General features: G+C 60.7%; 1 protein-coding gene across 1 annotated transcript; it reads right to left on the bottom strand.

The window, feature by feature from the left end:
• Positions 1 to 983: 983 nt before the first annotated feature.
• NR5A1 (nuclear receptor subfamily 5 group A member 1) lies at positions 984 to 17,044 on the bottom strand. The gene is made up of 6 exons (XM_054646422.2): positions 16,943 to 17,044; positions 16,398 to 16,539; positions 12,290 to 12,930; positions 4,971 to 5,090; positions 4,326 to 4,473; positions 984 to 1,231 (listed from the first exon to the last, which is right to left on the bottom strand). The coding sequence occupies exons 1-6, from the start codon at positions 17,042 to 17,044 to the stop codon at positions 984 to 986; spliced, it is 1,401 nt and encodes a 466-aa protein (XP_054502397.1).
• Positions 17,045 to 18,201: the final 1,157 nt, after the last annotated feature.

Consider the following 18,201-nt stretch of genomic DNA (forward strand, 5'->3'; position numbering starts at 1 on the left):
GTGGCTGACAGCATTTGCTGTCCCCTGGGGACATGGCAGAGCAAAGGAGGGGGCCAGGAGGCCCAGCACGAAGTGCAGGTCAATCCTTATTCCTCCTTACCCACTCACTCAGCAGATAAATGCAGGGGGACACTGCAGAGCTCCCCAAGTGTCCCCAAGATCCTGAGCACATGCTGGAGCTTGCCCCTCCCTCCTGCTCTGCCACCACAGCTGTGGGCAGGACTGAGCTGTGCTGCCCGTGGGCAGCTCTGGGCTCTGGGCACTGTGGCTGGCACAGAGCTGCTGCCTCCAGCACCAGCAGGCACTAGGAAAACGCTCCTCAGCTGAGGATTCAGCACTGCCCAGCCCTGCCTGCCCTGTCTTGGCCAGGGCAGCTTCAGGACAGAGCTGGCAGCAACTGGGACCCGGCATCTGAACCTTGGGGTCCTGGCACTGCTGCATGGGGCTGACATCTCCAGCACAGCCCCCACATTCTGTGTGGATTCCTGCAGAAATCCAGCACCTCTGTGTGTTCCCTGGTGCCTGGAGACACCTCAGCCACCATAAACCCCCAGCCTGGAGGGGTTTCACCTCCCCTCTTTCCTGCCCTGTGCACGAGGGGCCCTGAGACATGGGCAGGGTCGGGGAGGGATGGCGGCAGTCAAGAAACAGCTGGTGGGAGCAGCAGGAGGAACAGAAATAGGAGAAGAACCGGGACAGGCTTTCCCCTTCCTTGGTGCTGCTGGGCCAGGTTGGCAAGTGACAGGTTTGGGCACCGGGTGTGTGGTGGAGCTGGAGGTCAGCACTGCCAACGGGGCAGTGCCCAGCCACGGCCCTGCAGCCTCAACTGTCCTTGCTGTGTACAAAACCTGCTGGGGCGTTTCCAATAGCAGAGGTTAAATAGCATGGCTGAGGAAGGCAGGGTGGGAGGCTCCTGCCCGCCCCAGCACCGGCCCTGCCCCTGCTGGAGGCACTGGGGTGCTGCCGGCTCCCGCCCTGGCCGCTCAAGTCCGCTTGGCGTGCAGCATCTCGATGAGGAGGTTGTTGCAGGGCACCTCCCCGCTGAGGTGCTTGTGGTACAGGTACTCCTCGGCCTGCAGGCTCAGCGCCCGCACCTCGGCCAGCCAGAGCAGCAGCTGGCGGAACTTGTCCGTGGAGTGGGGGTAGTGGCACACCGTGTACTCCAGCAGCGCCGCGTTGGCCTTCTCCTGAGCATCCTTGGCCAGCGTGTGGTTCTCCAGGTACTTCACGTCTGCAGGGGGGAGCATGGGCATGAAATGGTGCCAAACTCACGGGTCTGCCCCCTCGGTGCCACACCGTGCTGGCTGAGCCAGGAGGGACCCACGCTCCTGCATGAAAACAGTGCAGGAGGGTCCCACACCCCATCCCTACCCAGCCACGGGCTCTCCATCCCTACCCTACTGCCCAGGTCTTCCCTGATGCTGGAGACAGATTCCAAACCCCCTGGCAGTAGGGCTGGTGTCTCCCTGCCCTTGCTGCCCAGGAAGCTGCAAAGCCAGAAGGTGCTGCCAGCTGTGCCGACATTGGGAGCTGCTGCCGTCAGCCCTCTTTAATTCCTGAAGGTCGAGGAAGCGGCTGAATTAATTCCCTGATAAACCTGGTCTTTCCAATGTGGCAACCAGGCTCACCAGCCTGGAAACCCTAATCCTCCATGCCTGGCCAGGGCCACAGCAGCTTCCCATAATCCTGCTGCCAGCTCCGGTGCCAGCAGGGCAGTGACAGCTCAGCAGGGCAGTGACAGCTCAGCAGGCAGCTGCACCAGGGCAGGCAGGGTCAATTGCCCCCGCACACAGATTTCAGTGGCTTTAGGAACCAGTGCTGGGCACTGCCCCATCACCACCTGCACACAGCCAGGGTCCCACACACCTGCCCAGCAGGGTCCTCAGGAACCCTGGCACGGTCCATCCAGGCCAAGTGGATTCAGTGGATTCACTGTGCAGGATGAGGTACTTGGGAGCACTGCCTCACTCACAGCCCCCTGGCTGTGCTGCACACAGAGCCTGATGTGCCAAATCCCCACTCAGTGGCTGCAAACGGGGAAATCTGCTCAGGGTCTGGCCAAGCAGCTGGGAGTTTGGGGTCCCTTGAAGGGATTGAGGCACCCAAGGCTGCTGCAGCCCAGCCGGGAGCAGAGGTGTGGCCGAGGGGATTGAGGAGCCCCAGGGAGGGGAGGCACAGCACAGCCAGGGCCGTGCCCACGGCCACGGGCACTGCGGGGGCAGGCACAAAGGGCACAGGTTGTGCCAAGATGCAGAGGATCAGATCACCCTTCCCTTTTCGCTCTGACAGCACATTTGCTCCTATTGTCTCCTGCTACCCGGGTTGTTGTTATGAAATCTCTTTATCTGCATAAGGTTATTGTGCATGTCATTAAAAAAAAGAAGTTATATTGATAAATGTCAAATCTATCCCCTGAGTTGGCTCAACAATAGCTAGTTCTACTCGATGAACTCACCTGGTTCTCTGAAAGACCCTATTCACTGTTTAATTGAATATTTGAATAATCTTTTCATTCCTGCAAGGAATAAAGAATGTTGTCCAAATAACATTGACTCACTTCATTTAGAGACACTGCAGCAGTTGCAAAGACTGTCCTGTGACAAAGCCTCCCATCACACATACAGATATGCCTAGGATTATTTCTATGCCCTCAAGTGTTCTTCCTATTCACAGCTCCTTTTGTTTGGGAGAAGCTGCTGATAAATTGCAAACGCTTAAGGGAATGTGGGCTATAAAAGCCTCTCTTCCTCCCCTCCCCAAGAGTAGCTGCTTCATGAATGTAAGTCATGAAATCGAATGATAGGTCAATCCATTAAGGCTCTATTAAGCCCTTCTGTAGAACAAAGCTAACCTGTGCCGTCCTCATAAATATTGCTATTTTGAGAAGCCCTAATTTTAATTAAATCTCTTTACCTGCTCAGGAGAGAAATCTATTTAGAACTCAAATGGCAGCTCTTGTGAACAGGGCTTGGCTTTGACTGTGCTGTGGCAGAGTGGTAAATGTGGAAATTCTCTTGTTAAAGGCAATTACATCCTGCACATAATACACAATCCCGTCCTCTACAGCTGAGCCTACGAAGGGCAAATTACTCCAAGTGAGCTCTGCAATATGGAGAGAAAAAGTTGCATTTGGGGCAAAATGATGTAAGGGAAAACACGGCTATTGGATTCCACGCCCTCCCTGAACGCCGCTGCTCTGGGGAAGCCATCGGGGGGGGGACACTCGCTGTGCTGTGCTGTGCCGTGCTGTGCTGTGCTGTGCTGTGCCGTGCTGTGCTGTGCTGTGCCGTGCCAGGGGGCACAGGGGGACCCGGGCGGACGGGGGGACCCGGCCCTGCTGGTGCTGAGCCCGCGGGGCAGCAGCCGGGGCAGGTCCTGGCTCGGGGTCCGAGCCCCCCCGGCTCGTTCATTTCCCAGCCTGGGCACTGTTTGTGCCACACCTTATCACTGCTTGAGCAGCCAATTATCGCCTCTCGCTTCTCTGGGATTCCAAACAGCTCCAGGGGAAAGGAAAGCCGAGGGAGGAGATGCTGCAGGTGCAGAACGGGGCAGCAGCGCAGCTCCCACCGCTGGTCCCTGGGCGGGACCCCGCGGGTGCAGAAGCGCAAGCACAGAGCCAAGGCACTGGAACGGGGACAGGGCGGGCGCAGGGACAGGGATGGGGACAGGGGTGGGGATGGGGACAGGTCTGCCACGCACGGCGCTGGGCTCACCATGCTCACTATGCTCACCGTGCCAGCACCAGCGCTCGGTGACACCGGGATGGACCCCAGGGGCAGGAGCGGGCTCTCACCGGGATGGACCCCAGGGGCAGGAGCGGGCTCTGCCACCCCGGGCGCGTTTCGGGCTCTGGCAGCAGCGCGCACGGCCCCGGAGTTATTTAGTCTGGCTGAGGTGGGAGGTGTGAACGCGCCGGCTGTGCCCGACCGCAGGCTCCAGGCTGAGCCTAATCAGAGCGCGGAGCTGAGCCCAGCGGCTCTGCCCGGGCTCTCTGACGCAAATCCCGGCTGATAGGGCCGGCCCGGCCCGGCCGCCTCTGTCAACACGCCTGTTTTCCGCGGCCGTATCAGCGCTTGTTTCCCTGCCCGCTGCGATGGGAGAGCCACCAAAACAGGCTCCCCTCGGCCGGAGGGTGACAACGTCCCCTGCAGCTGGAGCAGAGCCCGGCCCCGCAAAGGGAGAGGTTTTGTGTCCCGGGCCAGGAGCCAGCTCTCGCTCCCGGCTCCCCGTTAAAGCCCCTTTGTGGCACAGCCGGACCCCGGGCCGTGTGTGCAGCACGGCCGTGACCCCGGAGCGCTGCCCCCGTGCCCCCCAGCTGCACTCACCGAGGCTGAAGAGGATGAGGAACTTGAGGCAGACAAATTCGTGCCGGTCCACCTGGAGCGAGTGCAGATGCAGGACGAGCTCCTGTGCCCGCAGCACCAGCGTGTTCAGGATGGAGCCGGCCTGGGCTGCGATGGCCGACATGTCCACCTGCCAGGAGGACAGGGTGGCATCAGCCTTGGCAGCCCCAGTCCCCCCACAGCCTGCTGCAGGGCACCTCACACGGGGCAGGAGCCAGGTCCAGCCCTGAGCACTGACTGAGCAGCAGGGGTGTCAAAAAAAGACTGAATGGTGAAATGGGAACACCATTTTAAACAGGGTGCTGGAATTGTAGGCACCACATCTCCAAAAGCCACCTCCAGGGAGGGAAGGGGCCCCTCCTCCCATCCCACTGCTGACAGCACAGGTGGGACTGTTGGTCTTCCTTAAGAAACATTATTCTCCAGAGCCAGAAACCGTGCAGCAGGATGGGACAGGATGGGACCTTCTGCACAAGCAGACCCAGAGTGTAACAACACCCCCTGCCTGCCCGAGTTGGCCACACTGGGATGAAAGAAAGAAAGAAATCACTCCATTCCCCCATGCAGCCCCTGCCCATCCCCACTGCCCCTCCACAGCACCAGCACAGTCCCGAGGCCATTCCTCACCTCCTGGCCAGTGACCAGCAGCACGCTGTGCTCCTTGCCGTGCTGCAGCTGCCGGTAGATGTGGTCAAACACCAGCAGCTCACTCCAGCAGTTCTGCAGCAGCTTCATCTGGTCACCCACCTGAAAGAGAGCAGGAGCTGACACCCACTGTGCTGCAGTGCACAGCACCCACCCTGTGCCTAGCAGGCATCCCATGGGAGGGGAATCCCCTGGGGTGAGCATGGAGAGCTGGAGCTGCACCCCAGAAAGGGGGACCCTGGGCAGGTGGCTTTGCAGAGCTGGCTTCAAAGCAGCTCAACATGTTTCAGTGGCACTTGCTGGCTGTTATCAGCACGGGTCTTCCCCCAGCAGGCACAACCTCCTCAAATCGCGCACAAATTTTAACAAAATGACTGCGGGAGGAGCACGCGGTGGCTGCACAAAGAGCCTGTGTGTCCAGACAGCCCCTCTGGATACTTTAAAACGAAAGAAGGCAGTGCCCATCCTGAGTCCTGCCAGGATGGCAGGCTGGGGGGCAGCAGGGCCGTGGGGGAGCCGCCAGGCGTGGGACATCGCTGTGCCCTGCAGCTGCCAGCCCGGCCCTGCCCACGCACCAACACACACACTTGTGACCACGTGCCCTGGTGCACATGTGCCACTGTGTGTGTGTGCCCAGAGAAACACCTGGGACTGTCCCTGAGAGGGGCTGAGCCAGGACACTGCCTGGAAGGGTCCCCAGAGGTCTCACAGGGCACTGGGACTGCAGGCAGCAGTGACTGGTGGGGTGAGCTGCCAGAGCCAGCAGCTGCAGAGCCATCACACTGCCTTCCCCACTGTCCTGCCAAGAAACACCACAGGTCACCAGCTTCATCCCCTCAGCACTGCTCTCCAATGAACCCCAACTCCTTCCCACAAAGAACTGAGCTCCTGCCCTGCCTGGACTCCCCTCTGCTGCAGGGCCGGTGTAGGGAAAGGGTTGGGATTACGGAACTGCCTCCACCACCACCCCGAGGAGCAAATCCAGTGCCAGCAGCCGAGCTCTGCAGGGCCATTGTGCTCCCCCGTTAATAGAGGGAAGACAGATGCAGCATCACAGGGCTGGATAATGCCCTCGTTCTGCTGAAGAGGCTGCAATAAACCCATGCTGGGAGATTGCAAAAGGAATAGAAGCCAGATGAGAAAGAGCTTTATGGTCTCAGAGCTGGCGCGAGCCGCCGGGATTTGTCTCTCGAGGGTGGTGGGTGGCAGAGCTGGGAGTGTGGCAGTGCAGGGAACCAGGTGGGGTGGGAAGGCAGTGACTGCTGCCCACCTGCTGGGCCATGGGCACTGTGACCGGGCTGTGGCACCGCTCCTGCCCACCTGTGGGGCTGCCCCTCATCCCCCAGCCAGTGCAGCAGCTGCTGTTCGTGGCCCAGCACTTCAGAGCGTGAGGCTCCTGGTCAGCTGCTCGACAAAACCCTGGGGAAAATCTCATTCTGCACTAAACCAAAATAGAGACTTTCTGCACCCCTGGTGCCCCCTGCCAGAAGGCAAGTGGCCGGCTGTGGCAGTGGCCAGCCCGAGCAGGGAGCTGTGGCTAACCCGAGCAGGGAGCTGTGGCTAACCCGAGCAGGGAGCTGTGGCCAGCCCAAACAGGGAGCTGTGGCTAACCCGAGCAGGGAGCTGTGGCCAGCCCAAACAGGGAGCTGTGGCTAACCCGAGCAGGGAGCTGTGGCCAGCCCGAGCAGGGAGCTGTGGCCAGCCTGAGCAGGGAGCTCTGGCTAACCCAAGCAGGGAGCTGTGGCCAGCCCGAGCAGGGAGCTGTGGCCAGCCCAAGCAGGGAGCTGTGGCTAACCTGAGCAGGGAGCTGTGGCTAACCTGAGCAGGGAGCTGTGGCTAACCTGAGCAGGGAGCTGTGGCCAGCCCAAACAGGGAGCTGTGGCTAACCCGCGTAGGGAGCTCTGGTTAATCCGAGCACGGAGCTCTGGCTAACCCGAGCAGGGAGCTGTGGCCAGCCCAAACAGGGAGCTGTGGCTAACCCGAGCAGGGAGCTGTGGCTAACCCGAGCAGGGAGCTGTGGCTAACCCGAGCAGGGAGCTGTGGCCAGCCCAAACAGGGAGCTGGGGCCAGCCCAGCTGCACAGTCCTGGACAGTGCCGAGCGCCTCCGCTCTGGCTCAGTCAGGGTGTTGTTTTGGAAGTTCTTTCCTGTGCCTCATTCCTGAGCGGGATGAGCTCCAGAAGAGGCAGACAGAAGGTTTTGCCTTGAAAACCATTTTAAAAAGTTAGCTTTTCCAAAGAAAGCACTTCAATAATTCTGAAATCTTATTTTCTTCCCTTAAAAACTACTAATCAGCTTCTCCCAAACTCTGAGGAGTGTTTGGCTGAAGCCTGAAGCCCCTCAGCAGCACATTTCACCCTTCATGGCTGCTGCAGGGCTGTTCCTTTTCCAGCACGCTCCAACGTGCCGCGGTGTTTCCTGGGAACGTCGCAGTGCACCAGAGCCACATGGCCATGGCACGGGGGAATGTGATGGGGTGGGCTGGGGGCTCTGTGGGCCGGTCAGGGCTGGCTGGGGTCTGTGGGGTTGTGCCCAGCACCAAGCAGGGTGTGCCCATGCCCAGGCTGGGTGGCAGCAGGCAGCTCCCACGGCCCTGCTCTGGCACTGAGGCTCTGCTGCAGGGGGCTCAGGCTGGGGGTCTCTGGTGCACCCCGCCCTGGCCTGGCTGAAGGAGCAGGGGCTGCTAATGGAGGGCACTCAGAGGCAATCAATCCTCCCAGCGAGGCGGCAGCACACACGCTCCCGTTAAAAGTTAAGCAAAGGATCTTCCTCTTTTAATGTCAAGGCTTTTCCTCAGAGTGCTTTATCAAAGGCCTGATGCTAGCTGTCTTTGAGAGGCAATCCTTATCTTTTTTTGAAGCGAGCATTTAACCCATTCACAAAACACGTGGTGAAACCCTCCCCACTCTGGAAGAGCAATCCCTGATGGGCTGCAACCCACAGAAAATGCAGTTCTCTGTGGGAAAGGTGCTGGAGGGGAGGCAGGGCATGCAGAGGCAGGGATGGTGCTGCCCAGGAATGGGAATGCAGGACCTGCATGTGGGTGTAGTTTTTCATCTTCTGCATCCTTCCCTGTGGGTTCATAGGTACAAGGCGAGGGAGCCCCTGCGAGTGTTGGGGCTCCCAGAATGTGCCCAGGCCATGCAGGGATGGTGCAGCCCCTCAGTGCTCACTGCTCCCTGCACGGCTGGTTCAGGGCAGCCTCACCCTGGGTGCCACTGCTTTGGGAAGGAGAGTGACCCACCAGCAGCCCTTCTTTGGCAGGAAGCCCTGAGCTGGTGCCAGGACATCCATCCCCAGCCACGGGCCCCAGCAGCACTCGGATACCCTCGACCCGACCCCGCCACACAGATGCCCCCTGGGCTTCCTCCCAGATCTCAGGTGCAGGATTTGCCCCACACCCTCTGCCAGGTGTGTGGCACATGCCAGCGCCCCGAGCAGCCCCAGCAATTCCTGAGTGCAAGCAGGAGCCATCACCTTGGCTACTGAGAAGTGTGAAAGTGGATTGGTGTCCACCAGCCACCCGCAATGGCGAACCCACTCACGTCCAAGGTGTTAATGGTCAGTGCAGGTCCACATTACCCTGCCCAGACACCACCACAATGTGCATCTTAAAACAGATACCCACCAACATCAGTGTGGCTAGGCCAGGATCCCAGCTCCCTGCTGGCTCCCGGGCTGCTGCAGCCCTGGCTGCACGGGCACCACGGCTCTGCATGCAGGGCAGAGTCACATTTCCCCCAGTGCATGGGATGCTAAACATTGCTGCAGCATCCACCACCAGAAGGAGATTTTAAATCTGCCAAAAACACTCTGGCCATTGGCCAGGAGATGGGGTCAAGATGACCCACATGTTAAAGGCAGAGGAGCAATTGACTGCAAATAGGCTTTGTCGTGGCTCTGGGATCTCTGAGCACAGATGAGGGAGGGCAGCCCGGCAAACAGACCCAGTGACCTCAGGGACCCCTGGGTCTGTGGGAACCGTGCTGCCCTCAGCATGCCCCCATCCCTGGAGCTTGCCTGTGGATGGAGGGTGGTTTGCCCCAGGCCCTTGGCACAAAAGGGCTGAGGAAGGGGTCGGCACCATCCCACACCCTGCGGCTGTGCTGTGCCCCTCCAGCGCCGCAGGCACCCGCTGCACACCCAGCCCTGCCTGGCCTTCGGGCTGAAACCGTGGCAATTTGTTTAACATTCCTGGCTGCTCATCCCAATCTAAAGGTCACAGCAACCCTGTGTTCACGATATTGATATGTAGGTATGGCAGTGACACCTATATAAGCCAGGCTGTGCAAGACTCGTGTGTATAAACCTCACCAAAACCAGACACAATGTGAGTGTGCAAAAGCGCCTGCGTGCGCGCACATCCCTCTGTCTGTCTCTCCATATACATATAAAAAAATTACATCTGAAAGGACAAAGTTGCCTGAGACTCACAACCCAACAAAATATATTTCACCCCCGGCCTATATTTTTCTTCCTGAAAAGATGCTGCAAATCTTCCCTCAGTCCTGACACATCTCATCTAGACTCAGTTAAAGTTCGTATTTATGGGCGTCAGCGCTGACCTCTTCCCCCTCCGCCCGCGCGGCCTCGCGCCGCGGCTCTGGCCGGCCCTCGATGAGCAGGCGGGCCCCCAAATCCCCTCTGCCCAGCAGCGTTATTAGTCTTGCCTCCGAAGGCCAGCGCAGTCCGTAATTCTCCTCCTGGTGACACGGGATGAGCGCCGCGACATCAGTCTCCCGGCGGATTGGCATGGGGACCCTCGTTTGTCAGTGGCAGACTGACAGAATTACTGGCCCTTAAATGAAACGATATATCTGGGAAGTTAAATCTGTTTTCAATCTGACTGCCCCGCGCCTGCGGGCGGACGTGGCGTGCGAGCCGATGTCAAGAGGCCATTAGCCCGTGGCCCCCCTCCTTCCCCGGGCGCAGCGGTGGAGCCAGGGGGGCTCTCCCCGATGTCTCCCAGCCCAGCCACCACGCCAGGAGTGTGGAGACAGCAGAGCACCCATTCTGGCCCTCGGCAGATTGCTAGGGTGGGAATGGGAATGGGAACTAGACTGGCCAGCTCCAGGGGAAACTGCTCCCACTCTCCCTGGGCAGGCACGAAAGGCTCGTCCTAACCAGGCGTGTGCCAGCAGTTGCCCCTGGAGATTTGCTCCTTCCTCTCCAGGCTCCCTGTGAGGCCCTGGGCAGAAGCCAGGTCTCTGCTAACAGCCCTGTGGAAGGAGCATGGCAGTGCTGGGCAAGCTCAGGCAAGGCAATCCATGATGGGACAATCTGCCCACCCCTCCCTTCTCACCTGCCTGCACCTCCTCCCATGCAGTGCCAGCCTGGCACGATGCCCTGGAGAGGTGTCCCGGCACGATGCCTTTCCAGCCTGGATCCCTGCTCTGGCCTCAGCCAACCGCCCTTCCCTGCTGGGGCTGGGGGCCGTCACCTTCACAGAGACCTTCCCAGGGGATGGAGAGGGCTGCTGCAGCCCTGCCTGAGAGCCCGAGCCCCCAGCAGGGACTGCCAGTGCCATCGATCCCGGAGATTGCGATGCTGCTCCGTGCTGGCTTTAGGACAGAGCCATAAACCCTGCGCTAGCAGGAGTTCATTTACCGCCCCAGCGCCGCTGCCTTTTATGTGCCAGGCAGGAGCAGGAATGGGGATTCAGGTTCTCAGAGCTGCTCCTGCTTCCCACTGGCTGCTCTCCCATGCCTGAGGAAAAGCCTCTGCCCTGGCCAGGGAGGATGAGCTGTGTGGGGCGGGCAGGGCCAGCCCCCGGTGGGGGCACTGAGGATACCAGGGCTGCTCTGTGCTGGGCTCGGAGCTGCCCAGGGCTCTGTGTGCAGGAGGGAGCCAGGGACAGCCAAGCCTCATTCTCCCTCACCCACTGGAGCCATTGTGGGCTCTGGGTCCTACAGTCCCCAGCCCTGGGAGATGCTGGGAATGCACCCCACAATCACCATGTGGATAAGGCAAAAACTTGAGCCCCCAGGATGTCAGTGATGGATGTGGACACCCACTGAGCACCAAACCCCCTGTCCTGAGCATGGCAGGGCACATGCTCTGCTGCCAGCAGGACACTGGTAGCTCTGCCCAGGTGAGGCCTGTGGCACTGCTGTCCCCCTCAGAGTCCCACGGAGGGAGCAGCACCCGCCAACACCGATTCACACAGGAACAGCCTATTTTGGTGGCACAATCACGCTGACAATGGAGTTACAAGGCTACACAGCTATACAGCTGGGAACTGAATTTACACTGTTTACAATATCTCCTGCAAAACAACAACCACCCTGTTCCCAAAATCCAGGCAGGACACTGATATGATTGAAACAAGCCCAACCCACCCCCACAATGCCATTTCCTGACACTGTTCTGAACGATGGGGGCTATTTTGAGCCATGAGGCTCAGCCACACTCAGCCCCATGGCGCCCATGGCACAGGGAAGAGCCTGGTCCTGTCCTACAGCACAGTCCCACTGGAAGAAGGTGATTTTGGCCAAAGCCAGGCAGCACAGTCTCATCCTGGAAACACAAGAAAGCACCTGAGTCTCATCACAGCTGCCCCAGGATGTTGCTCTCTGGGTTTCAACCATGTTGCAAAATTTTCTCTCCTATTTGGGATCACAGGTCAGCCCAGAACATGAATGGAAATTTTCTGAAAGCTTGGCAAGATATGCAGGATGGCAGAAGCTGCTCTAGCCCTGCTAGCCCCCCTTTGGCCACAGTAAATGTTCAGGGACATTTGCTAGAGGGGATGTCTTGGCAGGATGGAGGTCAGCTCCGTGTCCCCCAGCCGGGCACACTCGTGGGCTGCTGGCAGCAGACACGGCTCTGGAGCAGGCTCGGGCTGCCCCTGCTGCCTGCTGCTAATAGCACCCACCCGAGCACATCGATTTTCCTCCTAAAGGCAGGGGAGAGAATTGTCTCAACTATAATTCCTCAACGTTACATTTTTCAATTATGTCTTGAGCTTGACACCACAGTCACTCTGCCAGCAATTGCCTCAACAGCTGCCCCTGCTGTAATGAATCTGAAATCATTAGCCCCACACAGAGTGGGAATCGCTCCAGCACCACAGCCAGGCCCTGGCACCTCCAGCCCTGCAGGAGCTGGGAGCAGGACTGGCACGTGTCAGCAGATCTGCAGTGATGGCCCCAGGCCTGTGCCCACGGGTGTTTCCCCATCCTCACAACATTTCACCTCAATCCTGCCCACAGCCACATCCCATCCTCACATCACAGCAGCCTCAATCCTGCCCGTGTCCCATTGTCCCCCCGGAGCAGCGCCCATCCCACTGACAGCTCCTACCTCCAGCTCCTTGAAGAAGATGCAGCTCCGTGCCCACTCCACGATGGAGAAGAGGGTCTGGTCGGCCATCTTGCACATGAGGCCGAAGGTGCTGAGCTTCTCGTGCCGGCCTTTGCCCTGCTCCTGCTGCAGGCAGGACAGTATCCGCGCCTTCACCTGGGCCTCGTCGGGCTCCAGCTGCAGCAGCTTCAGGATGAGCTCGGGGATGTCGGGGGGGGAGCTGCTGGGGTAGGTCTCTGGGTACATGTAGGCAGGCACGGCCTCGTGGGCGGCTGGGTAGTGGTCGGGGTACTCGGACTTGATGGTGCGGTTGGGGAAGGAGGGGTAGTGGTAGCCGGGCAGGGGCGCGTGGCCGGGCACGGCCATGCCCAGGGATGGGGTCCCGTAGGGGCTGCGCTCGTAGTCCACGGGCGTCAGGGCGGCCGGGTTGGGCGGCAGGGGCTTGGACATGGCGTGGATGCTGTGGATGGTGGAGGACAGGCTGTAGTCACTCTGCACCGGGGACATGATCTGAGGCACGCTCTCCAGCTTGAAGCCGTTGGCTCGGATCAGAGCTTTCTTCTGCTGCTTTAAGGCACGGTCCCGCTTGTACATGGGTCCAAACTTGTTCCTCCCTCCACGCATCCGGTCTGCACGCACAGCTGGAGACAGAGAGAGGGCAGACACTGCAGTGAACCCACATGGAGAGAGACCAGGGCTTCCACAGGGCTTCCACAGAGAAAATGCTGGGGGACACGACTTTGTGGCAAAAAGGGTTTGGGGAGCACTGGGGAAACCTTCCCAGAAAGACTGTGTCACTCCCAGCCCAGCCAATGTCACCCTCAGAGCCTCTGGGGATTGCAGAAAAGGAAGAGACATTTGGCTTTCACTTCAAAATGAGCTGGGGGAAAAAGCAGCTTTCATTCCCCGTGGGTTGAGGGGACAGCCCTTAAAGCCTGAGCAGAGGAGGGGATTTGACACTCACTTTAGTTTTAACAACCCGTGTCACTGGACCGGCCCTGGGATTTCTTTGTCCCTGCAGAGCCTGGGACCCCACAGTCCCCTCAGGACTCTGGTTCCCTCCATCCAGACTGCACGTGCTACTTCTCATCAGATCTCTGCCCCTTTTTTGGGCAGCACGGCTGGGATGCACTTCACCCACCGGCCCTGGGGATCCCAGCCCTGGCGAGGGCTCCGCTGGAGCATCCCGCTGGCAGAGTCCTGACGCTGCAGCAAAGCAGATGTTCCCACCAAACCAAAACACCCCAAGGATCTGCCAACGTGCGAGGGAGCAGGTGCTCCTCTGCAGAAGGAGCCTGTCCCGCTGCCTGCCCTGCCGTGCTCCGGGGGCTCTGCCCGGCCATCCCCTCGGAAGAGCCCCAGATCGCTGGAAGGCAGGAGCGGGGGCTGGACGGCAGCGGAGGAGTGCGCCGGCGAGAGCAGCCCGCAGCGAGCATCAAAGGCAGAACCCCTCCGCTATCTCGTGTTCCTGCTGACAGCCAGCGGGCCTTGCTTTGCCTCTCAGCTGTTACCTCTGCCTTTCTTTCGCCTACTGATCCTGGGGCTCACAGCCAGCCCCCCCCCCCCCCGGAGAGCTGGAGCACCTCCCCAGCGCTCCCAAGGCAGGCTGGAAAGGCGGAGGGTGGCCGGGAGCAGCAGCATTTCCAGGACGAGCAGGAATGCGCTCCCAGGAGAGCCGCCCTGGCTTCCTCCCTCATTCTTTATTCATGAAAACAGCATCTCGCTGGGAGCGGGCTGCCAGCGGCAGCCTCTGAAGAGAGGGGTGCTGTGTCCCCGCTCCCCAGAGCCGGCCCACGCCCCTCTGGGCCGCACGGAGCTGTCCCGGGGCAGCTCCCGGCTCGGGTCCCAGGGAGCGGCCACACTCAGACCTGTGCACACCCCGGCTGGGGTCCCACACAGGCAGAGAGGATGGCAGTCCAAGCTGGCACACGCAGGTCTGGTAGCCCTGGCCACAAACCTCAGAGCGCACCAAAACCCAAATCGCACAAGCGCTCGAAGTTATCCCAGCACTGCCCGAGGTCGGGCACACCCAGGGACGGCATCCCAAAGCAAACCCTGTGACCCTGGCAAAGGTGCACAGGCAGAGACCCTCCTAGGGCTGCCTGCACTCCCACACACAGCGAGAGGTGCTCACAGCCTGGTCTCACAAGCCCTCCAGAGGCAACTGCATACACCTCCTCCCCTCTCCCAGCAAGAACACAAAGGGAGAAAAGGCCTTCTAATTCCCTCCTGCCCTGCTTTTCCTGCCATTTGTGCTACACTTGGGACTGGGAGCAACTTGCCATTTGCTGTGTCCCGGCTGACAGCTGAGAGGTAGATGATGCATCCTGACCTCCGGGGCAAGGGGGCTCAAGTGGAGCCACCCACGAAGTGCTTGCACCCCCAGCAACAACCCCAAAACCATCTGCAGATGGCCCCCGAGGCACACACCCAGACGGTGGCAGGAGGGGTCTCCAGCACCCTCAGCCCCCTTCCCACCTGCACTGCCTTGCCTGCTCTCATAGCAGTGCAGAGCCCTGGCTGGGGCAGGCTGCTGGCCAGGCTCTGCCTCCCTTTGGCCACCTTTCTTTGCCTGGGCAGGGACGTGGAAGGTGCCATGGGTAGTGCCCCCAGGGCTGTGGGCAGCCTTCGGCCAGGGCTGTGCTTCTCCTCCTGCTGCCACCTCCCTTCAGGCACTCTGAGGGGTGCCTGTGTCAACACTGTGTTCCCAAAATCAATCACCTCGGGGGTGCTCTTGTTGTGTGGACCTGTAGACTCACCTCCAAAGCATCACCTCAGATGCCTTGCCCAAAAATACTCGGAGCTGAAAAAGGTGGTCTCTTTTTTACTACAAAAGAGACGGTTCCATGGAATATCGCCTTTGCTGGGTGATTGCCTCATCTGCCCAGCTCTGCTGAGGAGCCAGCAGCAAGAAAACACACACGAAAAGCCTGTTGGGACAGCTCTGGGATTAAAGCACCTCCACACGTACACGACAGAAACTGCTGGAAAGGGACAAATTGAGACCATGCCTTTTTCCCCGGGCACTCCAAGCACTGTCCCTGCCCTTCTGCCGTGGGGTCTGCAGCCCCTGCCCAGCGCCCAAATCCCCTTGCGACATCGATCAAAACAGCCAGAGCATGCACCGAGGGATTTAGGGCACCAGTAACCCCAGCTCAGGGAGGAGAGTGGAACTGGGATCTGTTTTGGAAGGCAGCCCACGCCGGGAGTTTGCAGGGGCTGAATCTGCAGCTCGATGTTGTGTCTTACTCCTGCGCTTCTGCTCGCAGGCTCCCACCCCGCTCCCGGAGCGAGCGGCCGCCCTGCCAGAACGCGAAGGACTTTGCGATGAACCGCGCTGCGTCCCGAGCAGCGAGCCCGGCTCAGCCCCGCCGGGGTCGGGCGGGAGCACTCAGCCCATTCCCACCCGCTGCAAAACGCAAACGATTTCAGGGGAGGTGTGCGGAGGGGGCGGCCGGCTCGGGGCTCCTCTGCCCCTGCCTTGGCTCTGCCATCCCGTGCCGGTGACCTGTCCCCTCAAATACGTTTCGTTCCTGGATGCTGAGCATTGCAGAACCCGCGGCACGGACTGTCGGGGCCCGACTCTGATGTCGGGATCCTCTGCGCCGACATCAGAGAGAGGCGGCGGCTGTGGGGCTGGAATCGTCCCCCCGGGGGTCAGAAATCCGTTATATTAAATGTCACCGAGAGGAAAAATATAATTCGTGGTGGATCTGTGGCAGTTTTATTGCGATCCCCATAATTTTTAACGTTTTTCCTTAAGTCTCGGCTTCTGGAATTATGTGCTTAAGGAAAACAGTAATTTATTTGCTATTTCCCAACCTTCCTGCCAGTAAAAAAAAAAAATCCTGGAAAGTTGAAGCCGTAGCAGCGGGAACCCCGGGGAAACAAACAAAATGAAACAAGGAAAAGAAGGACACGACGCGAAAAAACGATTTTTTTCTTAACTTGGGAGGGAAAAACGGAATCGAAGCGGCGGCGGGACTGACCGATCCGGGGAGGTGGCGGCGGCGGGGACAGCGCGACCGGTCCCGGCAACCGCACAGTCCCGACCCAGTCCCGTCCCCGCCGCCCCCCGCCCCGCCGTGCCGTGCCGTGCCGTCCCTACCTTCCAGGCGCATCCCCACGGTCAGGCACTTCTGGAAGCGGCAGTAGGGGCAGCGCTTGCGCTGGGTCTTGTCGATCTTGCAGCTCTGGCTCTCGGTGCAGGTGTAGTGCTTGTTGTTCTGCACCGTGCGCTTGAAGAAGCCCTGTGGCGGCGGGCGGCGGCGATGCGGTGGTCACCGACACCGGCATCCCGGCACCGACACCCCGTCCCCGCCACCCGCCTTCGGCAGAGGCTCCCGCCGCGCTCGGGGCTCCCGTCGCGGCCGCGCTCCCCTCCCGCCACCGGGTGCGAATCCGCCGCTAACGAAAACGGGCGAGAGAAGCCCCGCGGCCGGTCCCGCTGCCCCGGCCCCTGCAGAGCCCCGTCCCCGCTCCCTGCACAGCCCCGGACCCCCCGTTCCCGTGCAGCGCTCTCCCCACAGCCCCGGCCCCACAAGGCGCCGGTCACGCCGAGCCCCGGCCCCGCACGGCCCCAGCTGCGTTTCCCCGGCCCCGCACGGCCCCGGCTCCGCAGCCCCGACCCCGCACGGCCCCGGCCGGTCCTACCTTGCAGCTCTCGCAGGTGAGCAGCCCGTAGTGGTACCCGGAGACCTTGTCCCCGCAGACCGGACACAGCTCGTCCAGGTCTTCATCATAGGAATAGTCCATCCCCTCCAGCGGCCCTGCTGCGGGACGAGCCGTGGTCAGCGGGACGGGATGGGACGGGGAAGGGGACGGACGGCGGCCCCAGCCCCGGCGCTGGGTGCGGACCGGGAGTGGGCGCGGTGGAGACCGAGCGGCAGGTGCGGGAGCCGGAGCTCTTTATAGCGCCTGGAAGAGCATCTCCATGTTGGTGCGGGCTCACGGCCAGCCCCCCGGGGCTGGGGAACCTCCTCTGGGAGAGCGGGCGGCTCGCGGCGGCAGGGACGGGGCGGGGGCGGAGGGACCCGCCGGCCCGGGGAGCGGGGACACCACGGCCGGGCTGGGGAGCGGCTCGGCCAGGCCTCGGCAGCATCGGGGATCCCCCCGGGGACTCCCCCAGGGACAGGCAAGGGGCACCGCTCTGCGGGAAGGGGCGTGAGACCCTCCTTGCTCCCTCACACCATCTATGGGGAACGACAAGTCCCCCAGCCTCTCTGGAGGGCACAGCCTGAGAGAGGCAGGACCTGCTGAGAACCAGGAGTCTCAGGGCTGGAGCAAAATTCACCATGCCTGGGCAAGAGCCTGCTCTGCTCGGTGCACAGCCCTGGACCACCAGCTTTGTGAGAAAAAAATCACCCCCACCAGCTGCTCCTGCCAGCCCCAGGAGAGCCGTGTGGGGAACACTGGGGTGTGCAGCAGCTCCTGAAATCTCCCCTGGGGCCACCACTGAGGAGATGAGTTTGGACCTAGCCCTGGGCACCCCACCAGGAGCACCCAATGGTGTCCCGGTCTGCCTGTCAGACAGCAGGTATTGAATCCATGCTTCACAATGAGGGTTTCTTGATGAAATGAAATGACGGCAGCAGGCCAGCACAGGAGCACCCTGGCTGCCAGCATGTCCTGTTTATCAGGATGCCCCCGGGCCACACACCTCGCCTGGGACTTGGCTACGGGGAGCTCAAGGCTCCAGCTCTGAGCCAGGCACTGGAGCTGAGCCCATGCTGCAGGGCTGACCCATCGAGTCAGGGACCCTTCGTGGCTGGTGCAGAGCCTGTCCCAGCATGGTGGGAGCCTGCTGCCAGCACAGCAGCTCTGGGGCCCGAGGCTCTGTGTGCCTGGAGCCCCACACAGCTGGGGACTGAGCTGCTGGCAGTGCCCCGCAAAGGAAGGGCATGGCTGACGGC

Source organism: Agelaius phoeniceus, chromosome 21 (assembly GCF_051311805.1).
Source record: "Agelaius phoeniceus isolate bAgePho1 chromosome 21, bAgePho1.hap1, whole genome shotgun sequence".
Classification (NCBI taxonomy): Eukaryota; Metazoa; Chordata; class Aves; order Passeriformes; family Icteridae; genus Agelaius; species Agelaius phoeniceus.

Excerpts from the sequence above, each read along its gene's own strand:
- NR5A1 (XM_054646422.2), bottom strand. The coding sequence starts at position 17,044 with ATGGACTATTCCTATGATGAAGACCTGGACGAGCTGTGTCCGGTCTGC. Across the intron at positions 16,540-16,942 it reads TCACCTGCGAGAGCTGCAAG|GGCTTCTTCAAGCGCACGGT; the intron begins GTAGGACCGGCC and ends CCGCCGCCACAG. Across the intron at positions 1,232-4,325 it reads CCTCATCCTCTTCAGCCTCG|ACGTGAAGTACCTGGAGAAC; the intron begins GTGAGTGCAGCT and ends TCCCCCCTGCAG.